This window comes from Octopus sinensis, linkage group LG3, assembly GCF_006345805.1.
Source record: "Octopus sinensis linkage group LG3, ASM634580v1, whole genome shotgun sequence".
Lineage (NCBI taxonomy): Eukaryota > Metazoa > Mollusca > Cephalopoda > Octopoda > Octopodidae > Octopus > Octopus sinensis.
In genome coordinates, this window is record NC_042999.1 from 12,768,364 (window position 1) to 12,786,395 (window position 18,032).

Sequence of the window (18,032 nt, forward strand, 5' to 3'; positions counted from 1 at the left end):
TTCTCCCTATATATATATATATATATATATATATATATATATATATATATATATATATATATATATATATATATATAAATCATTTGGTTACAGCTGCAGTTATTGCAGTTTTGCAAGTGGTAGAAAGATCAATGTATGAGAGTTTGGAGGGAAGATTAAGTTAGGAAATTGGTGGTACTACGTGTGTGTGGTGTGTTGGGGGGGGGGGAATGTTTCACTACCATTATTAATGCTGTTCATGCACAAACATTGTACAATCTACTTTTCACAATATGTATGTTTTTACATGTGTGTGTGTGTGTGTGTGTGTATTTATATATTATCAATATTATTATATTTCAGAATGGAAAATTGAAATGTGCTCGACTATCCTGTCCAGACATGACAATGTGTCCTGAATTTCTGTTAGTTGACCCACAACCAGGGTTTTGCTGTCCAACATGTTCTGGCTGTAAGTGTTTATCTACACCAACTACTTTCTCTTCCCTTATACAATATCTTTATCTTCTTAGAAATTGCTTACCATTGTCATTAAAAGGTAGAAAAGAAATTAAACCTAAAATATTTTCTTGAGGTTTTGTGTATCCAAGTTCTTCTTTTGGCTACAGTGTTTTACAAAATTGTTGGTGATTTTCTTCTTTTTTTTTTCCCCTCAACTCTTTAGATACTAACCCACCTAATTCCCTCTCGGTCTAATGATACAAATTTCCTGCTTTAAAATAATCTAAATTAAAACCTTCCATCAAAATTCCATGTTAATATTACAAACATTATTCTGATAATGACGGTTATTTTTCGAAATTCTTCATTATTAACAAAGGCAGCGTATTTCAACAGAAATATTAATGAGTTGATGTAATCCGTCACATTTTGATCTCTCTTTCAGTTTCTACACAGTGTACTGCAGAACATGTTGGTGAAATAACTCAACCAAAGCCAGAAGATCTATGTCTCCATTGCAAATGCGAGGTAAAAGAGAATTGAACTCACATATTGTTTTGTATTTTATAAATGAAATCAAATTTTTGATTAATTTCTTCAGCATGAAATCATTTTCATTTCAAGAAGTATGTCAAAAGCTATTTTCAATCTTTCAACAGTCATTTTCTCAAGTTTATTCTACTCAAAGGTTTTCCTTTATAAATCTCTCAGCTTCTTATATTTTTCTTGTTTACCTTTTGTCTATTTTATAGTTGCTAAAAAAGTTTGCTTCCCAACCAAAAGATTTGGGATCCAATCTCACTGCATGGCACCTTGGGCAACTATCTTCTACTATAGTCCCTGGCTGACCAAAGCCTTGTGAGTGTATTTTGAGAAGGAAACTGAGAGAAACTCTTAATTATATATAAGAATTAATATAAACAGCTAGGTGCAATATAATACCATTGTGCCATATGCCCACGGGCATATGGCATAGAGGTTAAGAGTGCAGGCTACTAACCCCAAGATTCCGAGTTCAATTCCAGGCACTGACCTGAATAATAATAATAATAATAATAATAATAATAATAATAATAATAACAACGAGAAGACCCGGCACTGTGCGTGAGAAGACCCGGCAAGACTAGTCAGGCCATAACCTGTGGCCCCTACCTGGGACGTAGTCAGTCCACCTGTGCATACCTTCCTTCTTGTGACACTTGTGAAGACCTGTTGAGGCAAGTGAAAATCAAATCAAAAAATCAAACAAAATCAAAATAGATGAACATCAATGGAATTTGTATCTTTGTGGTACCAGTGCCGGTGGCACACGAGAAAACCATCCGAACGTGGCCGTAGCCAGTGCCGCACCGACTGGCCTCCATGCTGTGGGCACGTAACAATCACCATCCGATCGTGGCCGATCGCCAGCCTCATCTGGCTCCTGTGTCGGTGGCACATAAAAAAAAAACACCATCCGAGCGTGGTCGTCTGCTAGCCTTGTCTGGCACCTGTGTCGGTGGCACATAAAAACACTATCCGAGCGTGGCCGTTCGCCAGCCTCATCTGGCACCTGTGTCGGTGGCACATAAAAACACCATCCGAGCGTGGCTGTTCGCCAGCCTCGTCTGGCACCTGTGTCAGTGGCACATAAAAACACCATCCGAGCGTGGCCGTTCGCCAGCCTCGTCTGGCACCTGTGTCGGTGGCACATTAAAACACCATCCGAGCGTGGCTGTTCGCCAGCCTCGTCTGGCACCTGTGTCGGTGGCACATAAAATCACCCACTACACTCTCAGAGTGGTTGGCGTTAGGAAGGGCATCCAGCTGTAGAAACACTGCCAGATCTGACTGGCCTGGTGCAGCCTTCGGGCTCCCCAGACCCCAGTTGAACCGTCCAACCCATGCTAGCATGGAAAGCGGACGTTAAATGATGATGATGATGATCGAAAAATACCTTAGGAATGAGAACCCAGGTTCAAAATTTCCCCAAGACACCTGATGAAGGCTGGAGGATATATTAGCCAAACTGTGTTAACAACAAACAAGATGGGAACAAATATCCGTCAGATGTAAATAATGTACATAATTTCTCATCTCTTAAATATAGAACTGAATGGACTGGTTTTGCCTATCAGTTGTTGGCTTGTCAGTAGTGACTACTCAAAGGATCAATAGTTTGGCTAAATCTGGCTGTCAGTATATATATTTTTACCATAAAAATGAATGGCTGATTTAGAGAAATGCTAAAGCATATATTAAAAACTATGATCATTGTGTCTTCTTACAGCATTAAGAGTCTGACCTATGGTTGTATGGAAAAGTAGATTTGTCATTATCAACCTTTTCTGAAACTGGCTCTGGCTCTGTAATACAAATGTCTTGTTTTCATAAGTTTTGAATGAAAATCTGCCACCAAACCTTAGTCACAATTTATGTTCCTAACACTAGGTGAATGATAACTAAGTTATTTTCTAAATTCTTTGTTATATTTAAAATTAACTGAAAGAAACACAGAGCGTCTCAAAATGAATACCGTAACGAAAGTGTTAAGCTGGTCTTTGGGACATAAATTTTGAAGGAAGGTTTTAATTCCAATCATTGGGAATTCACATCATAGACATATACGATATACAAAACAATTTCTCTGAAGTACATTGCTTTTATTTCATTTCATTTTTGAAAATAAAGAAGAATTTAGTCATTAATAAACTGGTGTTTGGAATATAAATGAACAAGAAATTTTGATGGAAGATTTTAATTCAAATCTCTTAAAAGTTGGAAGTTTGTGCCATAGAACCAGGCAGCAGTTGTAGACAGATTAGTATCAGAAGTTTAATAGAGATCATGAAAATTCTTAGAAATTCTAAGAAATAAATAAAGTATTAAAGAATAGAGATTTAATGATATCTGAATGTGTCATGGAACTCAGCTTTAAGTCAAATTTGCCTTTTAGCATTTTGTGGTCATTAAAATACTGATCCAAAATGGTAGATTGTTCCAGCTATTTGTTTTTTGAGTTCAAAAGTCTTCCTGGGTGGTTGACTTAACCAGTCACCCACCTGCACCATAGGAACCCTTAGCAGAGTTTGCATTGTTGTGAGCATTTGGGGGCTACATTTCCAGTTTAAGGTTACCATCTTCCCTTCCACCTGTCATTGGAATCCTGTAACAGATCATGGCTGCCGCCTTCACCCGTTACTAAAACATAAAACAAAAATGGTTAATTAACAAAGATTCTCTCTCTTTACTTTAGATTTCATCTTTCTGTCTTTTATTTCAAGCATCATCTGTTAGACTTCATGTTTAATTACCTTTTACTTGTTTCAATCATTAGACTGTGGCCATGCTGGGGCACTGCCTTGGAATTGATTTCAGTACTTACATTTTGTTTTTTTGAAACCTGGTACTTATTCTATCAATCTCTTTTGCTGAGACGTTGCATTATGGGGACATAAACACACTAACACTGGCTGTCAAGCGATGGTTGAGGACAAACACACACACAGATTTTGGATTATGTACATACATACATGATGTTGCAAAAAACCAAAGTCCTAGTAGAAGGCGAACACATCACAAACCCCTTCAGGTCAGTGGCCCTGCTCGATCTGTAGAAAGGGTGTTGGTAGAAACTCCATAAGATGTACCCAGTGTAAGCTATGGATGCATAAGAGATGCAGCAACATCAAAGGAAGGTTAATCGGGATGAAAGCCTTTGTGTGCAGCAGATGCACAGGGGCAATAAACACCGCAGATGCTCAGAAAATGGATTCCATCACATGCCAGTGGGAGAAACTAAAAGTAGTTGATAGCTTCTGCTACCAACGTGACCAAGTCTGTAGTGGTGGGTGGATGCTCGGAGAGCATTGCCACCAGAATAAGAATAGCCTGGGCAAAGTTCAGAAAGATTCTACTCCTACTGGTGATAAAGGGCCACTCACTCAGAGTGTAAGTGCACTGACAGAAATGATGGACATAAGAAGCATCAGATGTGGTGTGCAAAAGAGACGACTGTGCTGTGTATGGATGAGGAGATCTGTGTGAAGAAGTGTCACCCCCTAACAATGGAAGTAACATGTGGTAGAGGGAGACCCAGGAAGACATGGGATGAGGTGGTGAAGCATGACCTTTGAATGATGGGCCTCACAGAGGCAGTGACAAAAGATAGAGACCTCTGGAGATATACTGTGATTGGGAAGACCCGGTAAGTAAAGTGATATCCCAGCTGTAGCCTACACCAGTGTCGCATAACCAGTCCATTTAAAAAGTACCTTTTAATCGTCAGGTGACATGCTATGCTTGAGGAGAGCTACTGAGTCAAGTAAAATCAAAATTCAAATCACAATCAAAAATGGAAATTGTAATTGTGGCCAATGTCAGCGCCACCTGACTGGCTACCCGTGCCTTTGCAATGTAAAAAGCACCATCTGAACATGGTCAATGCCAGCCTTTTCCCGCCCTGACTGGCTCCTGTGCCGGCAGCATGTAAAAAGCACCATCCAATCGTGGCCAATGCCAGTGCCGCCTGACTGGCTCCTGTGTTGGTCGCACGTATAAAGCACCCACTACATTCTCAGAGTGGTTGGTATTAAGAAGGGCATCCAGCTGTAGAAACATTGCCATATCAGATTGGAGCCTGGTGCAGCCTCCTGCTTTGCCAGTCCCCAGTCAAACCATCCAACCCATGCCAGCATGGAAAACGGACGTTAAATGATGATGATGGGCTTCTTTCAGTTTCCATTTACAAAATCCACTCACAAACCTTTGGTTGGGCCTAGCCTATAGTGGAAGACACCTACTGAAGGTGTCATTCACTAGAATTGAACATAGAACCAGTTGGTTGGGAGACGAACATCTTACCACACATCCATGCTTGCATTGTAATTGTAATTGATTTTGGAATTATTATTCTAAACCCTAAAATATCACACTTACAGACACATGCATACATTTGTATTCTGTTATTTTCAGGAATCCCTGAGTTGGGTTTGTTTCACGGATATCTGTCCAGTGCCAACATGTCCACTTTCTCTTCAAAAGCGAGTTGAAGGAACCTGCTGTGCCATCTGTCCTGGTTGGTCCCTTTTCTTTTCTTCTGTTTTTAGATCTCACAAATTGACATAAACTAAACATGTTTTCTATTGATTTCTTTGTTTTATGATTTTTTGCTTTCAATATATTGCCAAATATCTAGAAATTGTTTTCTTACTAAAACTAACAGAAACACTGCCCTTCAGGTGGTTTTCTGCTTGTGTGTGTCACAAAGCGACTGTGATGTATCTGGCTTCACAGACCCCAGTTGAACCGTCCAACCCATGCTAGCATGGAAAGCGGACGCTAAATGATGATGATGATGATAAATATATGTAAAACTTGGAAGGGAAAATTTCTAAGTAATTTTCATATGATAAATAGCTATAGTATAAAAATATTCATACATATCCTCAAAGTATCTCTAAAAAGAGAGAGAGAAAGAGAGTGAACAAGAGAGAGAGAGAGAGAGAAACTGTTGCAAGAAAACAGATACAAATGTAAGACATTAAAAAATATCACAATGAATAAAAATTATTTTTTGATTGAAGCATGTAGGAGTTGAAATCTTCAATAATAAAGGAATCTTGAAAACCACATTTTGATTAAGATATATTAAAGTTAGAATTTCTAAGATCTTTGTTGACTGTATTAATTGCTTTTTTTTAGTAAATGTTACATACTCCAAACTAATTAGTTAGATCAGGTCAGGGGACACCCTTGCAACACATCACTGCATCTACCATTTGTCAGTAACTGCTTAGGTTGTCCCAAGCAACCTTCCAAGTAGTTTTTCTGGTTAGTTCCCATCTCCATAAAATACTTCCTTATCTGCTGTGACCATGAAGCATGTGCTAACCAACACAAGCTGTCACCCCGGTCTCAGGTGATGCTCCCATATCATTTAAGCAACAGGATGCATCCTAGTTTCTGAGTAAAATCCTTAGTTGGAAACAGAATTAATTAGCAGCTTTCTTAATTATAGTATGGATCATTAAAGTGGTGTGCTGGCAGAATTATTAAATTAGCAGCCTTCATTTGCACTTGTTACCTTCTGAATTGAAATTCTGCTGAGGTCAACTTTACCTTTCATCCTTTCACGATTGATAAAACAAAGTACCAGTCTAGAACTGCAGATCATATAATCGACTCCCTTACTTCCTAAAACGTTGCTGGCCTTGTGTTAAAATTCGAAACAAGTGTTGTTGTTATATTGTATGGGTGCAGATGTTGCTGTGAACTTTGCTTACCAGCTACCAAGACCTTTGGCAATATGCTGCACTTGAGAAGAAGACCTGACAAGCCAAGTGAAATTGTAGTTGTGGCTGATGCTACTGTCGTGCAAATGGCACATAAAAAGCACTTTACGAGCATTGGACCTCACAGAGGCACGTGGAAAGCTCTTTTCGAGTGTTGGGCTTCACGGTGGCAATGACTGAGACCTTTGGTGTTATGTCTTACTTGAAAAGAAGATCCATCAAGCGAAGAAAAATTGCAGTTGCGCAAACGGCATCCGTGCCAGTGGCACATAAAAGCACCCATTACAGTCTCAGAGTGGTTGGTGTTAGGAAGGCCATCCAGCTATAGAAAGTATACCAAATCACACTGGAGTCTGGTGCAGCCTTCCAGCTTGCCAGCCCTGGTCACACTGTCCAAGCATGGACTATGGATGCTAAATGATGATGATGATGATGATGATGAACTACATGATTCTAAGTTTAGTCCATTGGTATTTTGGATAATGTTTTTTACTATAATCCTGAGCTGACCAAAATCTTATGAATGAATTTGATAAACAGAAAATGGAAGAAACCTGGTGTGTATTAGTATCTCGTTGCCTTGACATTGTATAACAGGGATGCTCATTACAGCAGTGTCTTTTGTTTCCACTCTTTCATAACAACATGTCCAACCATGGGTAAATATTGTCTTACTTGGAAACAGGTGAGGGTTGGTGAGAGGGAAGGCATCTGACCATAGAAAATCTGCCTCAACAAATTCTGTCTGACCCAAGGTGGACATTAAATGATGGCTACTGTTTTATATCTTTTCTGTAACAGCTTGTTACTATGATTTAGAAGACAAATTTTATGAAGATGGTGAAACCTGGAAAGATGTTGACAATCCGTGTGTCATATGTCAATGTATTGTAAGTATCTTCTTCATTTTTGAATGTTTTTGTTTCTAGATTTTTTTTTACAGTTTTTTTACTTTTCAACTCAGTTTTGTTATCAACATAAACACTACTTTGATAAATCCCTTGCATGAACAACACATAGATAACAAAAGTTTCTTGGCCACATAACATCCATTGTTAATGAAATAGATGCCAGTCATGTGCTGAGGTTTATTCAAATTCCTTCCAAATTTGAGTATCTTTGGTAAGAATGAGTATCTAGTGAGTTTGTTTCCATTATATAGAAATGTTTTTAATAATAATAGATTTGATATGTAATTTATACACTTTTAGGGCATGGTTACTGTCAAACCACTGACAGATAAAGGATTTTATTATTAACTTAATTATTGATATATTCCTGACTCTAATGATTTTAAGATTCTGCTAGCTAATTGTTACAGATAAACCTTTCATTTGTTACAAGCACTTCTTAGTTATTATCAGCCATCTGTGAATAATCTTTGATCAGTAAGTGATGGTAGATTAGTGTGACCCTGTTTTCTGATAAGAATGAATGAAGTTTCAATAAAACTGAAGCTGTAGTTCTTTGAACTTCTCTCCCACCAATCCAAACCTCTGTTTCTCTGCTGTCACTAACACCAACCTCATCCGGTCAATTACAGTCAATCAAACAAGGATACCATTGCAACTGTTATTCCCTCACTCATTTTGTTCTGACCAGGGCCTCCAAGAAAAATTTGGCAAGGTGAACATAATTTCTTTCAAGCCATGCATGATGGTACTTCCACTCAAAGTTCAAGAGTCCTAAGCAATTTTTAGGGAGTAGCCCATAGTCCAGCAGATGGTCATGAACCTTTCCTTGGCTTTCTGCATCCCAGACCAATGTAGCAGTTGACCCCACCCACTCATAGGCCCTGGCTTTGACAACATAATACCAAGATTCTGCAAACCTACTGAAACATATAACAGTTTTATTCTGACATTGGAAAATTCAAGAACAGAAAATATTTTAATTATTCTCTTGATGTAAATGTAAATGACTATTTCATTCTCTATGCACAGCGTTAATTCAAAACTGATCGTTGTTAATATTCTTTGAAGGAACAAAGAATCCAATGCAATATGCAGGAATGTCCAACAGTAAATTGCAGTTTTGGAGAAGAGAAGACAAGAGTGGACGGCCAATGTTGCGAAACTTGTATTCCAGCCAATACTACAGCTTGTTTTCACAATGGTCAGACAAGACGAGTAAGAGCGTTATTATCACTTTTGTTGTTGTTACTGTCACATAAATACTAAATTTTGATTAGCCTTATTTGATTTTTTGGCATGGTTCTCTTTTTAATTACCTATTTGTTAGTTGGTGACTGAATTAGCATAAACAGATACTGTAGATTGAAAGACAAAAAGTGACAAAATTAATTGCAAAACAATAGCATAATTACTCAGCACGTAAACAGCAGCAGACTGTATGAAGGATCAATGCTAAGGAATGTGGTGTAGCATCGTTATGGACATTAGATGTGGAAGATTTGTGAAGGGTTAAATATAAGCTGTTTGATTTGTTAATTTATGTGAAAGGCAAAGTGGAAGTAAACTGAGAGAGTATTGGGAGTATTAGCAACAATAAGGGACCCATGTTGGAGAGATGACTGAATTAATGTAAATGTGTGAGAGATGAGAGAAAGAAAATTTTGCTTAACACTGATTGAAATAATCAATTGATTTTCACAGCTCCTCATTGATTTCTGCTACAAATTAGTATGACTATATATATATTGGAGGAGAAAGTCAAATATTGAAATGGTTTGATGAAATCTAAGCCAAGGGCTGCAACAGGAATCTTACCTTTCTCATATGACTTTTAGAGTTGATTTTCTGTGTGTTAATATTAAAAAAAGAGTTTGTTACAACATACATGCATATTAAGTCAAAATTTATCTTCGGTTCTATGGTATATTTTCTGGTGTACTGGTTAAATTTTTCAGACCAATATTTACAGACAAGAAAGGTAAGTTGATTTATGCACCAAGGTGACTTTAGAGCATCAAAAATTCCTTGTGAAATGCAGCAGGATTTTAGATAGGGATGATATTTGAATGTTCCCACATCAATTTGTATGTTGGAAAATATGGTGAGTGACCCACAATATTCTGGCAACCTTTCAGTGTGCTTTAGGTTTATCTCCTCCTGCCATCCCCAGTTGTCACTGGTGTCCCTTTTCAGCCAGGTGGACTGCAGCCACATAAACTGAAAAGTTTTACTCAAGAACAGAATGAGCCACCTGGTCTGGGAATTGAAACCATAGCTTTACAATCATGACCCTAACAATGTAACCATTAAGCCGTGTTGCCTCACTTTAATATATTGTGTCTATCATTGGTAAGTTTTAATGTTTCAGGAAGTAAAAGAAAATCAACTGCGTCTGTTTGCTTCTTTATTATACCCTTCGTCTGTCCACTGGTCCATCCCGAGATCTGAATGCTATGCACACACGCACACCCTGCACCTCTTCACCATTCTGTTTCTGAAGAATGTGGTCTATGATTCAGTTTCTGCATGATTTTGATCTGGGTGGAAGAATAACAGCAGATTATATATATATATATATATATATATATATATAATATATATATATATATATATATATATATATATATAGTTAGTAGAAAGAGAGGATTTAGTTTAGTTGTTTTCAAAGTAACACAAGAACTAGTCATGTTGCTTCTAGAGTAAAGAATATAATGGAAGTTACTGGGTAAATTGAACTAAAAACAGTCTATAGACATGTAATTGTTCAGTTGTATATATTTATATGTATTTTTTGTTATTCCATTAGAATGGAGAAATATGGTCTGTAGATGAATGCACAAAGTGTGCATGTGTAGAAGGCCGACCCGCTTGTAATACTCAAACATGTCCACTATCTGCAAATTGTGATACTGAAGAAGAACCTTTCGTGAGACCTGGATATTGCTGTCCCACATGTCTAGCCAGTAGGTAATTTCATACTTTTTGGGAATGTATTAAATATGAAATATATTTCACTGTCTTCTCTTTAACCAATGACTTCTCTCATTCATAACCTTATGCTTTTTGTACTCACAATATTAGACAATAATTTCTTTTTAAAGTGACGTCCATAATACGTGACAAGGCATCTTAAATAGACGCATCATCTTTGTTGTTTAATGTCTGTCTTCCCTCATGGTGTGGTCAGACAGTTCAACAGTATCTGACAAGCCTGCGGATTGCATTGACCTCCAGTGTATACTTTAGCATGGTTTCTTTGGCTAGATGTCCTTTTTAATGCCAATCACTTTACAGAATGTACTGGGTTTTTTTTTTTACTTGACACTAGCTCTAATGAGATCACCATGTATCTTGCCAGACAAAACTCCTTAGTAATATCTCCAGTCTGTTTTGCCATCCAATAGAATTCTAACATTCTGCTGCTTTCCTCAATAACACAAAACAAAGTGGAATTTGTCAGAACAAAGCAGTTTTGATTCAATATTAATAAATTATCTAAAGAGTCATTTTGGCTGAAAAACAAAATCTTAGACAGGCATTTTGATTTTGTGTTTGCTTTGAATAAAAGGCTGAGAGGCTGAGTGAACTGGGCCCCCTAGCACTCATGATATCACTGCACATTTTCAGCTTCAACGTTTAAATCTAACATTTTTTATATACATCATGGTAACTGTAATTGCCACAGTTGCTGGCTCAGGCTAGTCTTCTAGTTAGTCTTTATTATTGGGTTTAACTATTTTGTTTGCATAGTCCTCTTGAAATACACTACATTTGTTTCAGTTAGTTTTGAAAATAAAGAAGAATTTAGTCAAAATCATTTTCATCATTAAGCTGACATTTGAAATATAAATTAACATGGAATTTTGATGGCAGACTTTCATTTAGAAGATTCGGTAAGTTTCTGTTGCAGAACCAGCAGCAGTTGCAGGCAAATCCAAAAGGATTAAACTGAGGAATTACAACCGTGTTTCGTGGTCTGCTACCACAACAGCTCCTTTATAGGATCCAGTTAGCTCAAGACATCATCAGGAGGAACCACGTCCGGTTTCGGCCCCTACTCCTCTACCGTTTTGATGTACCCCCCACCCCTTTCGGAGGTGTCTTCAGCTCTGGTGTTGGGTGCATGTCTTCTTTCTTCTGTTCCCTGGTCTCTTCGATGTATCATCAGTGAGTGTCAGCCGGTGACTGACTGACTTGTCAAATTTTTCCCTTTAAATACCTGCTGCATAGGCTCCAGCAAGTTGTCACGTGACACTGTCTCACCTTAACTGACTAGTGAAGGCACGTAGTTTTAGCCCGCGCTTTTTCTAAACGACCGTCACCTGTCAGCCAGTGATGCTGATTCAGTGTCAGCTTGTCTCACCTAGTGATGTTATTTCCCACCAGCATGTTATGACTTTCAAGCCATTTTCGGTGTTCCCGCTTCAGCCATATATAGAAGCTGGCTTTTACGACCGCCTCCTGTACTCTCCTTATTAGTTTACGCAGCTCGGGGCTAGAAAAAACAAATCTTCTTTTGAAAAGCGTTGTCATTTTCTTTTCAATGAAGCCCCTAGCCCCCACTGCCAGGTGATAATATTCGACATTCCATCCCTGTTCTCTGCATTCTTCGATTAGCTTTTCATACCTCTTCTCCTTTTGTTCCTCTGCATTGCCGATGTTTTCTTCCCAAGATACTGTCAGTTGTAGTAAAATTCCCATTCTCCGGTCTCTGTTCCATAGAACTAAATCCGGTCTTTTGTTGTTTTTATTAGTGGAAATACTACTTGTCTTTCCAAGTCCGTGGCCACCTCCCAGTATCCCTTCCATCTTTCGTCTATCTTGTATACTTTACTTGTAGGCCTGGTTTTATAACCTTTTCCCTCCTTGTGGAAGTATACTTTCCTGCGCTTTTCTACTTTTGGATACTCTCCCCTATCATACCTTTCGATCTTCTCCTTGAGTGCTGCGCTTATGACGCCGAGGACTTGATTATGCCTCCATGTATATCTTTCAAGTGCTAGTCTGCAACCTGACAGAACATGTCTAACCGTCACTTTCTCTCCGCATCTACACTCATCAGCTTTGTTTATGTTCCACCGGACTAATTTCACCGGTGAGGGTAGAACGTCGAAGGTAGACTTGATCAGGAAGGATGTTCTTGCTTGTTTCCAAGCCCAAAGTTCCTTCCATGATATTCTGCGGTTGATCACATATTCCTCCCATCTCAGGCACTGTCCCTGTTGACTGCATTGCATTAAATGTACATTTCTTCTTCCTCCTTTCTCACTTCATGTACCACTGCCTCTTTCATCTCTTTTATACTGCTCTTGCAAAATGGCCAGAAATTTTGCGACCCTAGGCCGGTTCTAGCTTCTTGCATCGCTCCGACTATATCTGCGTGCCTTAGTTTTCCGATCGCCCTCTTCCACCTTCCATTTCCTCTCTGTTCATACCTTTGGAGGGTTTTCCCGGATGCTCTGATCTTTTGAATACCATAGCATCATTACTGTCCTTGCCTTTCCTGCCTTATATTCTTTGGCGATTGATGTTATTGGTAGTTGCAGCACGGGTTTTCCATATAGTGCAGTTGTATTCAGTGGTTTCGGCAGACCAAGCCATTTTCTGATAAACACACTGCATCTTTGTTCCATCCTTTCTACTCTACTCGAGGCTATTTTGTACATTTGCAATGGCCGCATTATTCTTGGGTACAGCCCAAATTGCAGTATCCAACATTTGAATTTTCCCGGCAGCGTTGTTCTGTCAATTGCCTTTAATCCTTGTTCTACTAACTCATGTTTCTTTCCCTTGCTTCTTATCATTTAATAAATCTCTATACCATCTGCCGAGACTCTTTACTGGTTGTTCTTTCACCGTTGGCATGTCTTCACTTCCTATCCTGAATTTCACTTCTTCTTGCCTTCCTTTCACAAAAGCCATGCTTCGAGATATTTTGGCTTTGAATTTCATTCTTGCCCATCCTATCAGTTCGTTCAACCGCTCTAACGTTCCCTCTGCTGCTTCTCTACTTTCCAATAATATAGTTACGTCATCCATAAAAGCCCTTAATGGTGTCTTTGTAACAGCTTTCTCACAGTTTGTAGATCTAAGTAACATTTCCATGACGAGCACAAATAAGATGACTGATATCGTGCATCCGGCTGCAATACCTATTTCAAGCCGTTGCCACTCCGTCATGAATTTTCCTGCTGTAAATCTCATCCTCAGGTTGAGCATTCGTTGAACATCTTTTGTAATCCAAAAGAAGTCCATCGCTGTTTTTATTATTGCGTGCGGAACAGATCCATAAACATTGGCAAGATCTAGCCAAACAATAAACAGGTTTTTCTTCAGTTATTTTGCACAGGTGATGGCTTCCCAGATGGCAAATGCATGTTCTATGCACCCAGGGATTCCTGCTTTTTGGATTGCTTCATTAACGTACCCGTTATGCTGTACGAATCTTATGATTTGTCTAGCAATAATTCTAAACATGATTTTCTAACCCTAACCCTAACCCTGTCAGAAATCGGTCTAAATTGGCCTAGTGTTTTTGCCTTTTTCTTTAGGTAGAAAGATACCTTCGGCTATACACCATCGCTCCGCTACATCTTTCTTCTTCCACATTTCTCTTATCAGTGCAAACAGCTGCAATCGTAATTTCGGGCAATATTTATATACCTTGAAGCTCACTCCATCTTTCCCTGGTGAACTTTTTGCTCTTGCTTTTCTTATGAACTCATCCATTTCATCAAATGGTACTCTTGGTTCAGGTGGTTTCTTCAGTCCGTGCATTTCTGGGAGAACTTCATTTCTGTCAGAGTCGCTGTGTGTCTCTTTCAGATGTTGTTTGAGCTCTTCTTTCGTGCAATCCAATTTTCCGCTTTTACTTTCAGTAAATAAATGTTTCACAAAGCTACGATAGTTCTTTTCTCTCTCCTTTCTTCTTTGTTTTCTTTGCTGGTCTCAATGCCCCCTTTTTTATCTCTTCATATAACCGTTTCAGCCCTTCTCTTTCCTCCTCCTTTGCATCCCTCCATCTGGTTCTGAGTTTTTGCTTCTTTTCTCGAATCTTTGCGATCCATCTTTCTCTCCTCAATGGTCCACTCTTTGCCGTTGATTCTACCTTCCCTGCTGTTTCCAGTCCAAATCGTTTCTCTCCTTCCTGGTAGATTGTATTAGCCAGGTTTTTGGAGCTTTTGTTCATCGTCGCCTTTGAATTTGGTGGTCATTCTTGCTACCTTGTTGTCAAATTTTTTATAACTCGCTGCGTCATTTGCTTTCGGCCACTTAATCTTTGTCCTCTTCACGCCTATCAGTCTTTTTGACTGTTCCAATTCAATTGTGGAATGAACCTCGCTATGGTTATTTTCCAGGGGGTTCTGGCCACACGTCTTATGGTTTATCAACCTGTGTTGGCAGGGGAGATAAAGTAGTGGCCAGTTACCTTCTTTGGATTAACTGTAGGCTGGACATCTAACAGTAAAAATAATTGGTTGGATAAATAAGTAATCTTAACCTTTAAGTATGGAGATACTCAGAGCAGAGAATAACATGAGAGTGAAACATGGGCACAAAAGATTGAAGATTTGAAAAGACTTAAGAATAATGAAAGATTTGTTATTTTGCTCTAGATTGGTTCTGATCTACCATTCCAGCCATCCTGTTTTTTTTCTTATCAAACATAATGTATCTTGGAATGCATTTATCAAGTGTTTCTTTTTATTTTTAAGACAGCAGAGTATGATGGGAGGGAATTTTGGCTGTGACTTTTAGCATACTGGTCAATCATGTATTGGTTCTTTATAGGACTGATTAAGATTTAATTGATAAGCTGTGTAAATCTGCAGATTCACTTCTGGGACACCTTCCCCTACAACTTTATTTTCTTTTTTTTATTGTTTGACAGAACCTTCCACTTGCATTCTCTATGGAAATAATCATTACAGAACATTCGATGGTGCCAACATTCATTTCCAAGGAGCATGTAATTATATTATGGCAACAAATTGTGTCAACAATGACTTTATGTAAGTTTGGACTATCAAAAGCATTTCATCTATTTTTGTTGATTTTTCTGTTGTTGTTGTTGCTATTATTGTCATCACTTCTGCTGCTGTTGTTTTTGTGAAAGTTTCTTGGAACATTTCTCCCTGTAACTTTGTATGTGTGTATAGTTTTACATCCATGCATGTGTATGGGTGTTTGTGTGTGTGTGCACAAGAAAAATTTAATTTCTCTTATACAAAATGTCATATTTTATAGCTAAACGATGAGGAACTTCAAATTTTAGTTGAATAGCTCAATTTCCATCATATTGACTGACTGTAATATCTTAACCAGATCTTGTTTCATGCATGGTGCCGCTTGTTTACCAGGGCAAAGCCATTCCTTACACTGCTTCATATTGCTGTACAGGCACCATTTTTCGTTGCCAGTAACGATTCAGTAAAGAAATCGTTGCTTGTGTCCATGAGTTGAGCAGTGACGAGCAAGTAAACCAGCAGAGATTGTGGCTCATTGATTTTTGTAGTTTTCACTTAAAGCATACGGAACCCATGCTCCATACTTCTGAACCTTTCCCATCGAGTGAAGATGCTTCTATATTGCAGTGTAGGAGCATTCCATTTTCTCTGCCAATTCCCTTGTTTGACGAGATATAGTTGAGTTCAGTATTGTACATGAAGCAATGACTTCACCGATGTCTCTTCACTGACTTATCTTTGCACTTGCCATGTTTTAAAAGGATCTGAGTTAAGATCTCCTTGCTCTCATCCTGATAATAAAATACTAATGCGACTATCATTTTAAATGCTATTTTAAACTGCCAAATCAGCGAATATGTTTTCTTTTTTTTCCTAAAACCCTTAGATTCTTTCAGTTATTCTATGATCTGGTAGATACCAATAAGACCAGGCTTTGTTGAGGCAGTTCATTAAGACTGGAACATAATTGAAGTTACATTTTAAAAATATTCGACTTCCTTCTCACTGCATGCTTCCATTCAGTTTTTAATTGTCCCCCTTCCATACTCAGTATGAGTATGGAAGGGGGACAATCAGGTGTAGTTTCGGCGGATTTCGGAAAGCATGAGGGCCTTAAAGGATGCAGTGTCATGGCAGTCAACAACTGACGCAGGCAGTTTGTTCCATGCTTCAGCAACTCTGAGCGTGAAAAAATGTTTCCGAAGGTCATGGGAGCTGTGCTGTTTTCTGACTTTGTAGGCATGTCGAGAGAGAGAATTCGCCGGAGAAACCTAATATCCGAACTAAAGATGAGGAAACAGATGGGAGAGAAGGGTTTACGCATCCAAGATGGACAAATAATCAAGTCCTACCTCTGGTCGCATGCTGTAGTGCTGACAGGGAAAGTGAAGTGAGGGCAAATCGAAGTGAAGTTGATACCCCCGTCAACGATGCTATCTCTGATACCCCTTATTCTGCTTGTTCCCCAACTCCCGCCCCTCAAACTTCACAGCTCAGCATCGTCTATACCAACTTGTGCTCCTTATTTCCAAAGTTCAGCGAACTATTTACACTGGCCATACGTGACTCCCCTGATGTGATAGCTATCACCGAGACTTGGCTGACTCCAGCAGTAAAGGACTCAGAAATCCACCTGCAGGGCTACATCCTTTTCAGATGTGACAGAGAAAAAAGGCGAGGTGGAGGTGTTGCTGTGTATGTTAAATCTGAGCACAAACCGTCCAGCGGTATTCTACCCACTAATGCTCAACCTACAACAAAATTCGATGCCGTCTATTGCAAGCTGAGCCTATCCGAGTTTTGCCTGCCCGTGTTAGCTGTCTACAGGCCGCCTCTTGCCGACCCCCAGGACGATGCTCATTTACTCGAAGCGATAAGATTCGTTTCAGCTTCGCATGACTGTTTGGTACTAGGAGACTTCAACGCTCCCACGATCGATTGGCCCGCATCAATTTGTACAAAATCTTCCCGGTTCGGCCAGGCCCTTCTTGACGTAGCTGAAGATTGTTTTCTATCGCAACATGTTGAATATCCGACAAGGCATCGGTCTGGGCAGCAGCCATCTATGCTGGATCTGGTATTCTCCCGCTATCCAAGATCAGTGTCAGACGTATCTGTGTGCGCCCCTCTTGCCAAGAGTGATCATGCACACAACTTTTTCTACGCCCACGACTACTTCGCTGCCACGTAGAGTCTTCTCTGCAATTAATCTTGAAATTCTAACCGAGGCTTCCGCGCTTCTGCACTGGCGATCCCTGATGACGTTGTCCTCTGTTGACGAACTATGGTCATCCCTCAAAGCATATGTAATCTGTTTGACTGACCAGGCAGTTCCCGTTGGGCTTCCCAAGAAGAAGAAACACAAGCCCTGGGTGACGAAGAAGGTTAAACGAGAACTTCGACTCAGAGATATTGCTTGGGCTGAATTCAAAAATCTG

The 18,032-nt window shown here is 39.1% G+C and overlaps 1 protein-coding gene across 6 annotated transcripts in view; it reads left to right on the plus strand.

Annotated features, from left to right (window-relative positions):
• The window catches only part of LOC115209298 (kielin/chordin-like protein), a 195,844-nt gene that overhangs the window by 168,713 nt on the left and 9,099 nt on the right, over positions 1–18,032 (plus strand). For 5 of the 6 annotated variants that reach the window (XM_029777635.2, XM_036500855.1, XM_036500854.1 and 2 more), the window contains 7 exons: positions 343–451; positions 887–969; positions 5,395–5,497; positions 7,515–7,603; positions 8,696–8,842; positions 10,434–10,590; positions 15,519–15,639. In XM_029777635.2, the coding sequence (XP_029633495.1) occupies positions 343–451; positions 887–969; positions 5,395–5,497; positions 7,515–7,603; positions 8,696–8,842; positions 10,434–10,590; positions 15,519–15,639 (809 nt within the window). Of the gene's footprint in view, positions 1–342; positions 452–886; positions 970–5,394; positions 5,498–7,514; positions 7,604–8,695; positions 8,843–10,433; positions 10,595–15,518; positions 15,640–18,032 lie in introns of all 6 variants that reach the window. The other variant, XR_004998144.1, reaches the window with a different exon arrangement.